Source organism: Drosophila virilis, chromosome 3 (genome assembly GCF_030788295.1).
Source record: "Drosophila virilis strain 15010-1051.87 chromosome 3, Dvir_AGI_RSII-ME, whole genome shotgun sequence".
In the NCBI taxonomy this organism is placed as follows: Eukaryota; Metazoa; Arthropoda; class Insecta; order Diptera; family Drosophilidae; genus Drosophila; species Drosophila virilis.
The window spans coordinates 7,238,743-7,258,117 of NC_091545.1; the positions used below are offsets into that span (position 1 = coordinate 7,238,743).

The following is a 19,375-nucleotide window of genomic DNA, read 5'->3' on the forward strand; positions in this document are numbered from 1 at the left end:
ATTTAGTTATATGTTTTACTCTGGAGAATTGTTTGACATAGATAATATATAATTTACACACTCTCGATCGCTCGATCACTTCTCTCTAGCTTTCCTACGTCTCAATTTCTTAGCTCTGTTCTCCGTAGCTCGCATTTTTTCATTATCTCAGTTCCTCTTTTCTCTTTTCTCTCCCTCTGTTTCACTCTCTGTTTTTCTATCTCTCCCGTTTGCCTCCTGTGTATTTTCCCCTCTCTTTTGTCACTATCTTTCTCCGTGCCTTTCCTTACAATTCTTTTCACACGTACCGTCATTGCCCTTTAAATAAGTATTACTTGAATTTATGAAAATCGCATAGAAGGGCGTTTTATTAACAACATAGTGAGCACATTCTGTAGCAGACTACAAGCTGTAAAATCAGTTGCTGTTGTTGCTCTTGCTGCTGCCGCTGTTGTCCTTGGGAGCATGTGTTTCAAAGTGACGATTGTCCAAATAAATAGTCGGGCATATAGTTTATACTTGTTAGAAATAGTTTATGCCATCGATAGGTGCGTAAAGAAGTTTATGGCGTTTTAATTGTATTTGGAAGAATTGCTACACGATGACGTGCAGTAGGGCGAATACGTGTTGGGGAAATGGGAGCAGCATGTGCCTTCCAGTTCGGCTCTGAGTCAGTCACTTAGCCAATCAAGTTTTCTTCGCCGTTTTCCGGCAAGCTGTTTATTTATGCGCGCTTAATTTATATTTTCAGTCTGGTTAGCTGCTTTTGCACACATGATAGTCCAATTTGTAATGATAATATAAAAATTTCAACGGCTTTGTCATCGTCGCCCCGCTGGGCGCTATAATTAACAAATAGAAAAAAAAAAATCAAGAGGAAATACAGCCAGCGGGACAGAGCACCAAAAATTGGATGAAAATCTCAATCACATTACCTGCGCATATTTGTGCAGTTACAGCATCAGCTCCTGCCCCAACACCTGCTGCAGCTGCATCTGCATCTGCAGCTGCCCCAGCCCCATCTGGCTCTGTTCTCGCCCCCCCGCGACCCGAGTTCCTCTTTGCTGCATCATCAAAGCAGCCGTCGTATTAACTTTTCATCTAAACAGGCAGGCGAAAGCCGTTGCAGCTATTCAAATCAAAAATTTGTGTGTTTATGGCAGGTGCGGCGCGGCCGGGAAATGGAAAATTCCAAGCATATCAAAACCATTTGGGCCACAATTGCAATTGCAATTGCGATTGCGATTCGCGGCTGCCGCGAGATGCTCGCTAATTTATGAGCCGTGCATTGTGGGTAAATGTAACCGTAAATTGGCACTTTGAATTAAACAAGATGCCCAACCGCAATCCTACCCACCTGTCCTCGCCCCATCCCTTGTCCTGCACACGGACAAGGTCGTTTGCCAGCACATGCGGGAGAAACCGGGCCACAAAGGTGCATGCCCCAATTTGGCCACTGAGTGTGAAAATGAGGCAAGCGGCCAACAGGCTGCTAATTGGAACTGAGCTAAAACAACGCTAAATTTCGATTAATCAGTCTTTTGTGGAACAATTTGAACTGTTTTAAATGGCCAAGAAAATAATCTACAAAGGAATTTAAATTGTTCGTGGGGATATTTTTATTCAAATGCAGCTACTTTAATTTTGTTTTCAATTTAAACAGCCTGGTTCGAATTATTCGATTTAGTGCTGTTAAATACAAAAGGAACGAGCTGCTGGTTCAGCACACGATTTGAACCAGCTTTCTGGTTTCAGGATTCACTTCAAATTAGTGCTGTAAAATGCAAAGTGAAACATTTCTTGGTTAGTTTCACGATTTGAACTATTTTACCGGCTCCAGGCTTTCAATTAAAGTGTAGTTTAATTAGTGTTGTAAAATGCATAACGAGCAAATTTGTGATTCAGCTCACGATTTAAACCAGCTTTCTGGTTGCAGTTTTCAATTTAAGTGCAGCTGTTTTAAATTGGCTACAATTCAAACAAACTGGTTCTACATTCGAATTAGTGTTGTAAAATGCAAAAAAGAACAGTTTTGGATAAGATCACGATTCGAACTAGTTTTCTGGGTCTATCTCTTGCACATTCTTGGACCCAGGCTTTGGCTTAACTATCATTATATTTAAAAAATTAATAGACAGTTGTTTATTATCTACTGCCCGTTGTGCTGAAAATATTGCAAATCATAAATATTTTCATGAACAATAGCGGGCTATATAACAAATATGGTTGGAAGTCAATTAGTTAACCGATATGCCCCTCTTCAGTTTGGCGAACAGTGTATGGCCATATAAAATTCACATAAATGCGCATACAAATAAATTATTATCTGATTGATGTTTTTCCGTCAGGAAATGATTTGCCAATGGCGTGAAATTTACTCTCACTGCTTTTGTACTTTGTTGTGGGAGGGAGAGGCGTGGCCGAGGGGCTTACGTGTTTGGTTTGCTGTGCCAAGGATTTGTATCGAGTTTTCTTTTATTGATTGTTGGTGTGAGGCAATCGCAAAGCCGCAGCAAAATAATTAGCAACTAACTGAGGAAATGTTGGGCCATAAATTGAACGCTGACATTTCATGTCAAGGCTCAACGGCAAATCGATTGATAAATTAATCAAAATAGGGCCTTGAGAGTGCATAATAAATATTTATAGCATTAGTATGCCAGCAAAGCCAAGTCCTTCGATTGGCGTGTCTCTGGTGCAGCAAAAAAATTTTCAATTTCAACTGCAATTTAAACGTCCATCAATAACCCGGCCAGGCAGTCGGCAGTCGGCTGTTCCGGACGGGCAAATCGCCAACAAAACGTTAAAGCACAGATTAAACTCAAACTTGGCGGGCCATATTTCATGCCCGCCATATATATGCCAGATATATATACACGTACAAAGCCGGGACATGAACTCGCTCTGACAACGAAGCCACTTAAGCCAACTTGGAGGCGGCACACTGAGCAGGAGGCGGGAACAGGAGTGGGATCGGGAGCAGGAGCGGCAGCAGGAGCACGAGCGGAGGCAGAAGCAGGAGAAGGAGAAGAAGCAGAGCGAGCGGCAGCAGACCCGCACCCGCATCCAGTCCTGACTGGGTGCGACTGACAAATGAAGACTGACAATTTACAAAACAGCTGAAAAACAAAACCAAATCATTTTCTCGTGCAACTTGTCGCGACAGTTGAGTTTTTAAAAGCAACTTGTTGTCATAAGGCCGAGACGCGAGTTTTTTTTTTTTCTTTTTGAACGGAAAAAGCGTTTTGTTGTGTACGTGAAAGATTTAAAATAAAACCACTTAGCGGCTGCTTTATTTTTTGACAATTGCTAAAGCCTGGGCATAGCATGTTAAAGTGTTCCCAGAGATTTATGAGTAGGGTATAAAGAACTTGCAACTGTGATACTTGAAAAGTGTTGAGAGTTTTGTCAAACTTCTATACACTGTTTTAAATTATAAAAGCATTTAGTAATACACTTGAAAAACTAATACAACGAATACAAAATTTAAATGATTTCGTAGTTAGACATTGAACAATGCCCGACTAGGGAATAGCCCTAATATTCTTCAACCTAGTGCTGCAGCTCACTCCAAAGGGGAAGTCGGTTTCTAAAAACCTAAATATACTTCATCTGTGTATACTTATCTACAAGCTAATTGTCAAATTTGATGACTCTAGCCTGTAAAATCTTAGGGATTTTCCTGAAAATACAGGATTTCTATATCGAATTTTATCGATAGCTGGGAAATAGGACAAGTTTCGATTATCGGAAATAAATTCGTACTGTGCGGGCACTATGAGGACCTGCGTTCCAAGTTCTTTCTCTAGTCTCTAGTTCCTATAGCTTCTGAGATCCTTGAGTTAATATGAACAGACAGACGGACATGCAGACAGACATAGCATTAAAACTATGGCAAATAAATATTGATTAATAATAGATAATATTATTATAATATAATATTTAATATGCTTATTATAAAGCTTTAAAACAAAGTGCAAACACGAAAAATCATATGAGTCTTGAGTCCTAACTCGGAAAGTCTTAAAGGTCTAATTTATGTTTTAATTAAGTTGCAGTAATTGCTGCTTAATTCAAATAAAATTGCATTTGTTTGCAAATTCAAGCAGGAACTGTTGTCCATAACAATTTTAGCTGCTGTCTTGATTTGCAATTAAGTTTGTTTATTTTGGCTGCAATTTAAACAATTAATGTCAAGCTGCAGACGAGCTAAATAATTATTCTTCATTTCCACAATTCGAGCTAATCAAATTAATTGAATTTAAGACCTTATTTTACATTTATTTATTTAAATAAAAATGCTTGCGCAATGTGTGTGCGGCTTATTTAAATATTTACAAACGGCTAAGCAGAAATATAATTAAATAAATAAAAGTGGCAAACAACGAAAAACACTTGAACTGTGTTACAACAACAACAACAAGAACAGAAATAGCAAGAGCTACAACAAACCAAAAATAAAGACAAATAGAAAATAGTTTTTTTTTGTTTTTTTGCTTTTGTCTGCATTTCTCGTTATCCACCTGCGGCGCGTCCAAGTGCCTCAGGCAACTGCCTGCCTCATCATCATAATCATTATGAGCATTGTCACAGCATCATTATTATCTTTGGGCCTGTCCATTTCAATATATGTTTAACATGTATTTTTAGCTCATTTTTCATTATTAACTAAAAACTGTCAGTTGGACACACGCACACACACACACTCGCACACTCGCACACATATTACACACCTGCATGAAACAAAAATGTGCAGCGAGGCGGCGATTTGAATGTCAGGCTGGCAACTTTTTAGTCTCTGGCTGCAGACTGCTTGTTGTCTGTGCGCGAGAGCGAGAGAGTTAGAGCGGAAATTTCGTGCAGTGTTGGAAGCTGTCGACATTTTAGAAAAGCGCCAACGACGCAACAAGTTGCCAGCAACAAAATGGCGGAAACGTGTCGCTGTCGCTGTCGGCGTCGCCGTTGACGTTGCCAGACACTTGAATCAAAGTTTTTGTCTCTCCCCTCATCGAGAGCCGCCTCTAAATTTATGAAATGCATTTTTAAACGTAACTTTAAACTTTTTTATTGCTTTGAGAGTTGCAGCCGCAGCAGCAGCAGCATCCTAATTGTGGCCAACTTTCATATCCTGCTCTGGCTGTGATAGTGTGTGTCCTGCCTCTCCTGCCTGGCTGCCTGTCTGTGTTTGGTGAGCCGCCTGTCCCATTGCTGTTGTCCCCGTCGCTGTTCATTGACTTTGGCAGCAACTACAGCCAGAACAACGTTGTGCATGTGCAGGGAAAGGACACACACACACTCCACGCACTGTGACTTTGTTTTTAATACACTCCAGTGGCCGTTGCATCGATCGCCAGGACAAACAAGGCGCCTGTCGTTGTCTGCCAGCCGCAGTTCATTACTCCTCCAGCCAAGTCCTGTGGCCAGCCTGTGTGCATGTGAGCGTGTGTGTGTGTGTGTGTGTGTGTGTGCAGTGACTTTTAATGCTCATATTTTTGCCATGCCACGCAACGCCATGTTATCCTTTTGGCTCACGTCAAGCCATGACAAAGATTATCAATAGCCAAGCCAAAGACACGTTGTACCCATTGACTGCTGCGGATATTGGCCACGCTTCAGACTTGTTGGCAGCCTTAATCCCACATTCGCCATTTCCACATCAATATCAATCGCCAGCCCAATCGCCGGGCTCTACATTCTGTTTATGCCGAGCATTTCTATGGCTGCTTCTTCGCTGCCTGCTCATCGATTAAACGTTAAATTGTTATTACCATATTTAGCTGAAGCGTCCCCAGGTCCCCAGGCAACCCTTTGGTTCTTTCAAGCCGCACAACAATGGGACAAACAAATTTAACAAATCAACAGATACTCTCAACATATATCGAGCATATTGCATATTGTGACAATAGTTCTCCTCTTTTTATACTAATATTAAAATTTTTAATGCATTCTTTTAACCATTGAAAACTTATATAATATTATTATCGTTTCATTTTTACACAATTTCTATATATAATGATTTTTCTATCATTATAAAGTCTGAAATTCTAAATAATTTGCAATATTAATTGACCAAATGTTAATTTCTTGGTATTCAATATGTGAATATATAAATCTTTTCCAAAATGAAACTTCTAATCTGCGCTTGTTCATGAACTTGACAAGCGCAGCCAACTTAACACGACGTATTCGGTGCTGCCAGATCGCTAACTGGTGCAATATTGGTTCTTAATTTATTTTCTTCAGATTAAATGTATTCAAATATAAATCTTCCTCAAAATGAAGCAACTTATCAATGCTAGTTTATGATGTTAACAAGCGCAGCAAAGTTGACACAACATTTGGTGCTGACAGATCGTTTACATATGTAATTATATGTCTTTATTTATTTTCTTGATATTAAATGTGTTCAGATATAAATCGTATCCAAAATTAATCCTCTAATCAATGCTAATTCTTGAACTTATCAAGCGCAGCCAACTTAACGTACTCAAGCAACATCTGGTGCTGCCAGATCGCTGCTTTAAAATTTACATAAATCTCACATATTTTTTAATTCAACGCATTTTTCCATATAAAAAGTTAACATATTTAAAAATCTTAAAGCCTTGACGCGCATGTTGCAAACTCAATGACAATGTTGCGTCTACTTTTACGCCGTAAGGGTGTGTGCAGAGGCGGGCGTCTGTTTTATGTTGGCCCGTGGAGGACTTTGCGAAACGCATAAACATATTCGTGTGCCGGGATGTTTGGCATTTTGGCTGTTTGCAGCAGCCACAGGCCGCATCATCATAATTTGTGAAAGGCGCTGTTGCCGGCAGGAAGTTGCCGTTGAAAATATGTTGAAACAAGTAGCCAGTAGATCTAAGGGGCGGATGGTGCGGGGGGCAATGGGTTGGTCTGGTTGGGTTGGTTGGGCAACCTTGTCATATCCTGTTGACGGTCGCCGCTCAGGTGGCCCCGTTTGCCTTTGTCTCTCGGCGGAAGTGTGAAATATTTTTAGAGCACACTTTTTTCCAACCTTCTTCAAATGGAATTTTTGCGCTCGAGCGTATTTTATTGGCATTTTGCAGAAAATTTGTGGCCAATGCTATGAAAATGCCACAAATTGCGTTCTACACTTGGCGGCTCAGCAATTTTCAAATTACATTCTCCTCTTTTTTTTCTCTCTCTTTCTTTTCGGTGCCACATTTGCACTGTGGATTCGCGTTTAATTGATTTAGTCAAATTGTTAAGCGAATCAGGGTTGGGCCTAATGCATAGCCCATATATGCTGGCGCACAAAAGGACACCAGCTGGCGCAGCGGGTAAATCCTTTTAATTTTCGTGAAGCACACGCTGCATAATTTGGTGGCATGTTGCATAATTATGCGTCGGTTGTCAATGAATTTGCATGTGCGTTCGCAATTTTGATTTTTGTCCAAGTTTACACCAGAGATTTCGTTTGATTTCGCGACAAATTTACCAAAATTCAATTACCAATTACAATTACATATGCAACTTGCAACAGGCCAAGCGCAACGGCATTTGCCGCAGTCAACAAGCCGTGGCAAGTATTCTACTGATTGCGGCAATAAATTAAATATTATTCGCAGAAAATCCATTTCACAATATTGTCGAAAATTTATGATCTCCAAATTATTTAGCATCATTCTGAATTAAATCCAGCTCGCTTTGTTGGCTTCTATTTTAGTTTTTCCGCTTCTTGGAAATCTTATTTCTGTTTAGGAAAACACAAGAAATTTGAGGGCTGCAAGTTTCTGGCTCCCGCTTGGCTCTAATTAGTTTTTATTTTATTTTTCTGGACAATTAGTTTAATACGTATTTTATTTGGACATATAGTGAAATTAAAGTTTTGAGTTTTTTAATCAAGCAGCTAAAATTAAAATAATTCAGAAAAGTTTATTTAATATTGTTTTATGAATTTTGTGCACGAAAAAGCCTTTAATAGTAGAAGATTTAAAGCTCTAGTCCCAAAAAACGGTTTGTGAAATATTTTTTTTAATTTTGTTGGCAATTAGAAAATATAATTAGTATATTATTTTTCTGCACGGCAAAAAAAATTAACCTGTTCAGAGGCGGCTTAAAGGTTCTGCCCACCGCTTAAACCTAATCCAGTTGCTTAACTTCTTTGTGAATAATTAGTTTATGTTTTTTAACAATGAGAATATATACTTTTTACTCTTTCAATTGTTCACTAAGCCAAATTGTTTATTTGGTGCCAGATTAAAGCTTCTAGCTTCCGCTTAACTTAAATCCACCTGTTAAAAATTCCCAAATTTAATTTGATATATTTTGCTGCATCGAGATTTGCTTTCTGCTAGGTGTTGGAGGTGGATCAGTTTGTTAGACCCAAAATGTTGCATGTAAACATAAAAATTACGACAAATAATTGTTGTAAATTCCACGCCTGTCAGCGACAACACAATTTAGCGGCATTTTTATTGCAACTGCCAGCGTGCCAAAGGTGCATGTCGCACTTTCAGTCTATCTAACATATCTATGCATACTATAACTGCAGGTATCTGTGTTTGTTCAGCTAATTAAATCAACTAAAACTGAGAATACAAAAAATTGCCAGCTACAATTGCTATGTGTGGCAAGTGGCATATACACACACACACACACACACACACACACACACAGGCACACACACACACACACACAGGCACACACCTTTGCCAGGGGTTGCATTTTAGCTGTTGACGCTTTGAAATTTGGGTCAATTATGCGATTTGTCGCGCCACAGACAAAACATGACGACGACGTGCCACATCCATCAGTTGCCATACGCACATGTGTCACTGGCATTGAATTGCCTCTGCCTCCAAATTGGGGGCGTGGCATGGGGCTAGTTCGGAGGCGTGCGTGAGTGCTGTCTTTGCCAGCCGCACAGCAGGTTGCTTTGCGTAATTATTTGTCAAATTCACACTGGCCACTAACGAGCAACAGGCAGACGAGCAGACGTTCAAACATGTTGCCCCCAATCCACCTCCCAACCGCCCTCTAACCCACATCCAACAATTGGCAATCAATCAACAGCTCCGGCGTTTCGCTCATAATGAGCCGTGTACAAATATTCATATATATATATTGCTCATGATTAGGCTGATGGGACAGAACTTCCGCTTGGCTAGCGGAAGTCCATATCACATTTTGTTGATAGTAACAAAAATAGTTAATTATCTTTGCTCCGATTACAAACAGTAAAGATAACGGCTTATCGGATTTTAATGCGCCGCCCAAAAGTATGCAATTGTTGCTGTTGTCAGAGCTCGAAAGATCAATTTGTTTATTGTACGCACAGAAAGTCGCACAATTTTGTTTTATTTACAATTTGCATTTATTACATTTTTAACAGTAAATTATGTGTTAATATAAATAAATTGTGTGTTGTGTTTTCACTTGTATAAATCGATAGAAAATGTGTGTTCATTAAACATAAACATTATATGTATATATAAAAGAAAGTAGAGCACATTTTGGCATAAATTGTTGCGTTTCATTAACATTTGTCATATATTTATGTGTGTTGTCTGCTTATTTTGTATTTAGTGTACATTAAAAGCAAATTAAATAAATTAAAAACCTAAGCGCATTTAAAGGCAAAAAAGAAAATGCATTACATGTGCTGCTAATTGTTTACAATTTTATTATCATTATTATTATTATTGTTATTGTTATTATTATTATTATTGCTTTTGCTTTATTGCACTTTGCGCATTTGGAAGCACAACGGTGTGAATTAATAAGTTTATGTTTAAATTTCATCAAAATTAATCAATTTGCTTAAAAAGAGGCATTTTTTTTTTTTTTACTTTCTCATGTGTGTATTTTTAGGCGTGTGCAACAAATTTGTTCGGTTTGATAAGCCGTTATCGTTGCGTATTGCTTTTGCGCCAAGTTTCAAATCATCTAGATTTATTTACAATTAATTATAGCAATTTATTTTTATATCATTTCAAACGAAATTTTCAACGCATTTGTCATACAATTGTTGCCGAATATATATGCATATACACATGTTTATATGCATATGTTGCTAATGCCTGTCAACTCTGGCCCCCCTCTAATTTAATGCGTTGCCCCCCACACGCACACACACACACACATGTTACTAGACAACAACAAAAACAAAAAGAATACTTTGTTCATGTGCGTGGCTATGCTCACCCACTCTCTCGCACGCACGCACACACACACACACACACATGTATGTAGCTGTAGTTGTAACTGTAACTAAAGCGAATAATTTTTTTGCAAGCTTTTTCGCTCTCTTCTCTCACTCTCCTTCTCGCTCGCTCGCGCAGCGACAAACAATTTAGTGCACTTTGCTGCTGCGCCCCCTCCCTCGCACTCATCTAGAGCAGTATGCATTTGCGTTTGCGTGTGTTGCGTATGGGCGGACAGAGCACCGAGCGGATGGCCTCATCAAAGACCGTTTTCAGACCCTTCTGCGTCAGCGCCGAGCACTCCAAATATTTGACAGCGGCGATTTCCTTGGCCATGGCCAAGCCCTGTGGATAAGTGATGGGCGTGAGCTTCTTGTCCTTCAGCTTCTCAATGGTTTGTTTATCGTCGCGCAGATCGAGCTTTGTACCCACCAGAATGATGGGCACATTGTTGCAATGATGACGCACCTCGGGAAACCATTTGGCGCGCACATTCTCAAATGAGGCGGGATTCACCAGCGAGAAGCAAATGAGAAACACGTCCGTCTGCGGATACGAGAGCGGTCGCAGCCTATCATAATCCTCCTGCCCGGCCGTATCCCACAGACCGAGATTAATCGGTTTCGCATCGACCATCACATTCGCCGAATAGTTATCGAATACAGTTGGTATATATTCGCCGGGGAAGGCATTCGTCGTATAGCTGATCAGCAGGCACGTCTTGCCCACGGCGCCGTCGCCAACAACAACACATTTGATTGCCTGCATGACGTCGTCTCAGTAGTTGCTGTTGTTGTTGCTTTAGTTTCTTTGTGTATCTTTTGTAGGTAGCTTATTAATTTACACTCACACACAGAAGTGCAAGGGAGGCAGCGAATTCAACAAGTTTTGGCGATTATACAACTCGTATCTGCGTGTTTTTTTTTTTTTTTTTTTTTTGCTCACGCACTCACACAGATACACACAGTTACACAAATACGCACACACAGTTGTAGTTTTGCATGTGCAGTTAATCTTTGCATTCGATTACGATTACGTTTTTGCCTGCCCTTTTTGTTCACTTGTTTGCAATTAACTTGTGGCCCGCATGGAGAAATTTTGCACGAGCAGCAAAATAAAAACACACCCAAACGCTGTGAAATCGACGCTGTCACTGAGCGAGCGAGCGGACAGCCAGAGAGCGTTAAACAGAAAAAAAAAATGTGTTGCTATCGTTGTTGTTGTTGTTGCTGTTGTTACTCTGGCTTAACAGCTGCACACAAAACACACACACACTGGCTGTCTCTTTTACGCGCATTTGTGCTAGCGGCTTGCGCTAAGTATGCCGCGCACGCTCCCACACACAAAACAGCAACAGACAACAGTGGCGTCGTGCATAGTGTGTACAGTGCTCGAGCGCTGCGTGAGTCATCCAGTTGGTGACGTCTGATCTGCTCAACGCAAAGAGAGCTCAAAGAGCGAGAGAGAGAGAGAGAGAGAGAGAGAGCAAGCGATCGAGAGTAACTGTGACGCTTCGCACTTGTCCCTGAGCGCGTTCAGTTGACCTTGCTTTGGTCTTATTTGATGAGAATTTTCTTCTAAATTTGTGCGCCGCTTTCCATGAAATTTTCCTTGCCCACAGCGCACGCATTGTTGTTGTTGTCGTTGTTATTGTTGTAACTGCTGCCGACTGTTTTAATGGACCGCAAAAATGCACGCGTTTGCCCAATTTATCGACAATCGACACAAACACCGCAGCCCCAAAACCGAACCAAAAACCATAAACGAAATCCCCCAAAAACCAAAAACCCAAAACCAAAATCCGCATCCGCGACGTCCAAAACGCGATAGCCAAAAATGCAACACAAAACGCTGTTTGTGCAAGTTTCCGCCACTGTGACCACGCCCCCCTCCCCCCACACGCCACCCTCCCTTCTACCCACCTCCCACACACTATGCATGGGCAAAATTGTTAAAGCGGCGCGTTTCGAATTAAACGCGATTCAACAACAACTTCAGCGACTCGTGAAATATTTTCACATATTTTTTTTTTTCAGTTAATTTCTTTGGCGTCGGTAATTGGATAATTAAATAGGCGCTGAAAATGGTTGTTTATAATAAATTTACATAAATATATATTAAGTGGATAATGCAAGTGATAATAATGATACAAAATATGTATGTATATGGATATGCAGAACAATTAACAATTGTTCAAGTGACAAAAATGTTGCGTGTTATCGTTATCGGTGGGGGGATTTTTTTTTAACACTTTTTGAGGTTATGTGCTACATTTAATGCGATTGAGTCATGATTATATTGAATAACACAATCAGATTTTTTGCCAAAGTGTGTTATCATTTTAAACTCTGTGTCAGATTATGACCCAAAAGCCTTTTGTTTGACTCAGATAACATTTTGAAAAATATGCGTTTTTAGCAAATAACTCTAATGGGATTTTGAAAAGGAAAATATACGCGCGCTTAAAATTACACAAATGGAAAACTGAGCAAATAATTAAAGTGGAGTGAAATATATGACAGCAAATGCAACAATTATTTGATTACTGTCGCAGTCGTTGCCTCGTAATTGGCGAAGTGAAATATATACACGAATATGAGTATATAACGCACCACGCCCACATTTTACCACAGCCGGGGGCCATTACGAGTGAGTGCGAGAAGCATAAGAGTTATTCATAATTGTTGTTGCAACAAAAGTGGCAGGGAAATGCATAACAAACTGAAAAATATGCACGCCATTTTTATTGCCACACCAGACGGCCACACTTACACACAGACGCACACCCCCGCTCACACGGTCACATTGTGCGACTATAATGAATGAATGCGCAGCTAAAGAACCGCAGCCTGAACCGATGCCGACCCAAAAAACAAATATAAGCCGCATGACTGCTGACCAACAATAAATTTAACACTTTAACTGCTGTGTAAACAACTGGATGCTATCCAGAGTTGCTAACGGTAATGCAGGCATTCGCATGTGTTCCCATAGACGTAATCGCCTTAAATGTCATCCACTGAATATGTTGTATTCAAGTGTATACAAGGTATGCACGTAATGTTGGACGTGAGTGTAAGAGCGACAGCTTGCGATCGACTTGAAGTTAGCTGCGCTTAACCAAAGCGGAAACTCAAGAATATTTTACAACACTAGCTGCATGTGTTGCCAAACGATAAGCAATTTATCGAAGCGCAAATAGCAGCAGAAATACCTAAAGAAAACTTTTTAAATGCATATGTAACATATTTAAGTTGCACTTTTTAAAAGTTCTGCAGATTAATTTATTTAACACTTGTTCGGTTCGGCTGCGCTTTTTGCAAATTAAATTTGTTTAATGAGTAGCGCAATAAAACGCATTTACTGTCAAGTGATAAAGTGTCATTTCACTCGGATTGCCTGCACTTTTATTATTTCCACACACACATTTATACATATAAGTATATATATATATATATATGGATATATATATGTATGTGTATGCTACATATTTATCATTCATATGCCACATGTGGGCACGCCTCCAAACGCCTCCGTTTGGCCGCCGCCGCCTGTTGACATGCAGCAATTATTAACTTTTATGCGGCTGCTGCCATGGCACCGTGTGTTTGTTATTAATTTCTTGTTATTTATGCAAATAGTTGGCACTTAATACGCTTGTACATTTTTTTTTTTGCAGCAAATTGCTTTGCGCATTACAATAAATTAACAGCATAAGCGAACGGCAACAACAACAACAACAACAATTCCTGACACGTTTCCTGCTTATCGACAACGTGGCAACTCTTGTCGAGCGCTTTTCTGGAATTTAAAAACTATGTTGCATACCGTGCGGCGCTTCGGCTCTTACGCTTCCATAAACTCAGCTGAGTTATCGCTCGCAGACGTGTCGTCATCTCTGAATGCTGACCATATATATACATATATATAAATATATACATATATATATATATATATATATCTGAATACCAATGCAGTCAGCTTCATAGTTTTTCCAGCTTCTGTTTGGTTTGGCTGGGGTCACGTCTGTCTGTTTCTCTGTCCGTCTGTCTGTCTGGAACTGCTTATGAATAAAGTTGTTGGCCTGTCAATACACACACACACACACACACACACACACACATGCCTGCCACCCATTCAGCCCCCCCATTCAATTGGGGTTATTTGTCGCTCTATCTAGCACGGACGGCTACGCTTTGTTGACTTTTTGGCTCTGAATGGCCGTCTATTCAATTTTTTTTTGTGTTTTTTTTTTTTTTTGTACATTGCCAAACAACCCAACCACAGAAGCAGCTCTAGAGCGGGCTCCCTTCCCCTCAGTCAGAGCCTCAAGCAATTTGAAATGAAAAGTTGGCTTGCCATATAGACATGTACATATTGTAAGTGGAGAAACAAGAAAACAAGGCGCACGAAAAAAAAAAAAAAAAATGATATGTGCCGCCCATATTTGTAGGCAGTAAATAGCAACAAGGCACGTTGACGAAATGTGTCCTTTGACATTTGATGCCTGATAATCCTGGCCGGCAACGCACACAGGGGGCGGGCTGACTGGCTTTTCAACAGCTTTTCGGCATCGCTTAATGGCCTGCTGCATTATTTAGCACATCGCAAGCCAATAAAAATTGCTTTAAAATACATTCACGTCAACTTGTTGACTTTAAGCCGTAGACAATGCAGCGCATTAAGCGTCCTGCTTGCCAGGCTAACGAGGATGTGCCAGGCGGTAATTACGCTCTGCCATAAAATGCAGCATTATACGCTTTTTATGTAGGTTAGCATTTAGCTCCTTGGGAAGTCTCTATCAAATTGTTTCGAGTATTAAAAATATTCATTTAAGTATTTAATTTCTTTCAATATTTTCACAAATGGGTTTTAAGTAAAAATTACTTTGTTTCAAGCAAATGTTTGTCTATATTATATATATGCTTGTAGTTTTCAATAATAAAACTAAGGAATTTTTTACATTTTTTTATGCATTTCAAAACTCACTTGAATACTTAACTAGAGAAATGTTTATATTAAAATGTGTTTAAAATATACAACTCTTCTTAAGATATTTCTTAACTGATTAGAAGCAGAAATCGAGTAGACAAAGTTTCAACTAAGATTTTTCCTTTCAAGTCCACTGAAGACTACAATTACACTCTACCCACCCGTCTATTGACGAAACGAGGGTAATTTCAACTTGAAGAGTATCTCAAATTCGTCAAGTCTGCACATTTTTCACACTCAATTACAAAGCTGGCACATGTGCTCGGGCCTGTTGAATTGGCGTTTTTCAAGTTTACCCGCGACGACTTTTACTTTACGCCCAGCATCTTAATTTACTTTTGCACTCAGGCAGCTGGAAAAAGAAGTGCAGAGCCGGCCTAAAACAACGACAGGGTGGGAGAGGGGCAGGTGGAAAGTAGGGTGTAGGAGTTGCAAAGAATTACGGCAATTTCCTGCACAATTTCTTGTGGTTGAACTTGCCTGGCAGCAGCGTATGTTAGCAGACGAGACCGAGACACACACAAACACACACAGTAACACACATGCACACACACAAACACACACACACACACACACACACATACATGTAGTTTTTTTTCTAGCTAGCGCTCAGCAGTGCAGTTAATTATAATTAAGGCGAGTTAACTAACCACTTGCCAAGCACTTGAAGAGCCCTGCTCTCAGCGGCGAAGGGGTAGTCGGAATAGGGGGGAAAGGGTGGGTTGCGAAACGAAGGGTATGTGTGTAATTTAAATTTGTCAGCAACTGCGAGCTGTTGTTATTTGTTGGCTTTAATTAAAGCTGTGTTCATTAAAAAATGTTTGTTGCCAGCGCCCCAAAAAGTAGGCCACAAAAAGTGTTGCATATTCAAAGGCTCGACGGTTATTCAATACGGCATTCGGATTTGGCATGGCTTGTGGCACGTTCGCTGTTGTTGCGGCTGCAACAATGGGGCATGTTAGCCGTCAAGGAAGCTGCGAGCTGTTATGCAAAGCCGCCAGCGGCGACATTCCTTCATTTGCAAGGACAATGCGACAACGGGCGGCACAATAACTGGAATGGGCTGTGGCAAAATAGAAAGCGTTGAATGAACGCAACCACTGACTGAATCTGGGCAGACAGTCGGTCGCTGCTGGGTGTGTGAGGGGCTGGGGGTGGTAGGTGTGCTATTATAATAAATAAAGCGCCTTTCACTCATAACTGCCGCACAATGAAGCACTGAATATCTCTTGTCTATAGCTGTAGCTGTATCTGCATTTGTATCTGTATCCGTATCTGTGTCTGTATTTGTATTTGTATCTATGTATCTCTGTCTGTGCGCTGTTTGAGCTTGAACAATGCGCACACTTTTAATATAGCTGATGGCAACTGGTTTTCGTATCGAATACTTTAATCAGCTGCGACTTGAGGTGTGCCTTTGGCAATTAAAGACAACTGCTGCGCACATAAATATGCAATAAATATATGCACACATACACACACGCACACACACTTTGCTGCCAGAGGCTATTGCATAAAAATCACATTAACAATTTGCTGCTACAAGAGTATTTTATTTTTATTGCTGCTTGTTTTATTTGTATTTCATGCGGCGCCTCTTACGCTATGCAAAGCACACACACACACACACACACACAAACGCACACACACATTGTACACACATGTTGCCAGCAGCAGGAAGCAGTTGCTGCCGGGATCAGTGCTATGTTGTGCAGTGTTGCCATCGAAAAGCGCAATAAAAACGCTTAATTTTTCACTTTTACACGAACGTGAATAACGAACGCCTCCATTGTTGTTGTTGTTGTTGTTATTGTTGTTCTTCCTGTTGCTGTTGTTGGTGTTGAGTGTGCTGTCGCTTGTATGTAAGCCATTTAAAAGTTATTTAATTTAATAACACGCACAAAACATGTTCCAAGTAAAAGCAAACGAACATAAATATGAGACACACTCTCGCACACACTTTGCTCCTGCGATGGCGACTAAAATGTGGCAACAGTCCTGCCAGAAGGGGCTTGGTGGGAGGTGGGGGATGCTGGTGCCACTTCATGCCACACAGCACATATGCATTTGCCAGCATATTTTTATGCACGCATCAACAGGCATTTATGATTTTAGCTGAGTATTCAAGCAATATTTAGCTATTGTATATAAATATTTGAAAGGTTACTTAATGCAGTTAGATATACGCCAATAAATAAATAATCTATATGCTAAAAGTGTTTGTTTGCAGATCGATATTAATCGATATTCAATAAAATTGTATTCAAGCTTTAAGCCAAGTTTCAAAGTGTTAATAACAACATATTCGAAAGCTCAACAATGCAGATACTTTATACAATTTTTTTATAAGTAATATTTAATTTCAGCTAGACCCACAAATTGTTACATATTTAAAGCTTTATCAATTTTTTGTTGGGCGCGCAACTTTCAACTTAAAAAAAAAAAATCGAATATATATTTATTTGACTTTCAATTAAAAAGGCATTTTTGCATTTTAATTGCATGGCGATAAGATTAAATTCACAAAAACAAACAGTGCTTGGATAAATGAAATACAAATACGCAGACTGCAAACGATATGTCATGCATTGCAATGCTATAGATACCCATTGATATTTAAGCCGCAGCAACAACAGAACGTGAAGGCGAGAGGAAGGAAGGGAGGGAGGGAGAGACAGAGTGGGAGGGAGACACAGACAAAACGCGATTGTCAATTTGTATTTATGTTGCCTGTTTCCGGCTGTTGTTCTTATTTTACAGATTTAACAACAAAGCGACAAGCTGCGGGGACACGTTGAAAAGTGAAAAATCAGCCGCACACAAAGGATACACAGGACACACCCAGGACACAGAGGGCAGCTGCAAATCCGCAATCCGCTTCGGCAAACCAAGGCCAAATGCAATAAGCTGCAGCCACGCGCACAAAGCCATAAACAAAGCGCAGTCCTGCCCTGTCCAGACTCCCCAGCCACCCCCAGAAAAAGCAGCAGCAGCAGAAGTGGGAAGAGCAGCCGCCAGGATTGCTTTCTTGTATTTTGGACACACGTGCGCCGCGGCTGCGCCGTTGCCGTGCCCGTTGCCCGTGTCCTTGCCAGCGCCAGCGCCAGCGTCAATCGCATCGCCTTCGGCAACGGCGGCCACAATGAAGCTGTCAAAACTGTCCAACCAGACGAACTCACAGGATCCGCAGGCGGTCAACTCGCGCATCTTTGTTGGCAATCTGAATACATTTCAATGCTCCAAAACGGATGTGGAGCGCATGTTTCAGATCTACGGCCGACTGGCAGGTGAGTCGCTAAATGCCGCCAGCATCTACCCGGCCTAACCTAGACAGCCCATTACATCTATCTCTATATATATATACACCTGTTCCTTCACCCGCAGGCATCTCCATGCACAAGGGCTATGCCTTTGTGCAGTTCACCAATCCCTTCGATGCCCGCAACGCCTGTCACGGCGAGGATGGCAAGACGGTGCTCAGCCAGACCTTGGGTGAGTTTCCTTATGCTACCTTTGCGTACTCTAAACTATGATTATGGGTATTCCATTCAGCTCTTAGAAACATCACAATTCAAAATTCGTCCCAATTTACTAGCAAACGGCTTTTGTATATACTAAACTCTAATAACTATGTGAATTTCAGATAATTTGATTTTCTAAAGCTATTTTTATTTTTTTTAATTTATTTTCTGGTTAAATGTTATGCCAAAAACCTTACTCTTAGGATCAGAAGTCCTAAAAAGTGCTTTGCAATTTGAACTCTTAACATATTGTTAGACATTTTTCAGAAAGTTTGACTTTCCATTTAAGTTTGGGTAAACATTTTTCTTGTTTATATTGACATGCCATATATTATGGTTATAGGTTGACAAAAGTTGTGCTTACTTTCTTACTTATTTCAGTTTGTGCTAAGAATGGCTACTCGTAACGAGATCGATTTTGCTTTTAAATACTATTTTTATTTATCAAGAAATCAAAATTTTCCTGATTTTAAGTATGTTAAGTTTTTGCTGGCCTTCGTTAAGAACCGACGCGAACTCGCATTCACATACGATTATTTACAAGGAACTTGAAATTTTCTATCCCTATAGCGCCCAGATTGTTGGCTAGTAAATTCTTGGCTAGCTTGACTGTATGTGGAGGGGAGGGGGTAAGTCTTTTGCATAGACATGGCAGACCTTAACCCTCGCATAGCTGCATGTCCGATGTGGTTGGGCCGCCAGGTTAATGGCCGC

General features: G+C 40.4%; 2 protein-coding genes across 3 annotated transcripts in view; one reads left to right on the plus strand and one right to left on the minus strand.

Moving 5' to 3' along the window:
* The window catches only part of LOC6622542 (probable basic-leucine zipper transcription factor Q), a 38,899-nt gene that overhangs the window by 8,042 nt on the left and 11,482 nt on the right, over positions 1-19,375 (plus strand). Inside the window, exons 2-3 of one of the 2 annotated variants that reach the window (XM_032434409.2) lie at positions 17,901-18,427; positions 18,525-18,632. In XM_032434409.2, coding sequence (XP_032290300.1) covers positions 18,283-18,427; positions 18,525-18,632 — 253 coding nt within the window. In that variant the 5' untranslated portion in view covers positions 17,901-18,282. Of the gene's footprint in view, positions 1-17,900; positions 18,428-18,524; positions 18,633-19,375 lie in introns of those variants that run through there. The other variant, XM_070207870.1, reaches the window with a different exon arrangement.
* On the minus strand, positions 9,311-11,306 carry Rac2. The gene has a single exon (XM_002046623.4). It carries the CDS (start codon positions 10,914-10,916, stop codon positions 10,338-10,340), a length of 579 nt encoding a protein of 192 aa, XP_002046659.1. The 5' UTR covers positions 10,917-11,306; the 3' UTR covers positions 9,311-10,337.

Coding starts and splice junctions, on each gene's coding strand:
- Rac2 (XM_002046623.4), bottom strand. CDS start 10,916: ATGCAGGCAATCAAATGTGTTGTTGTTGGCGACGGCGCCGTGGGCAAG.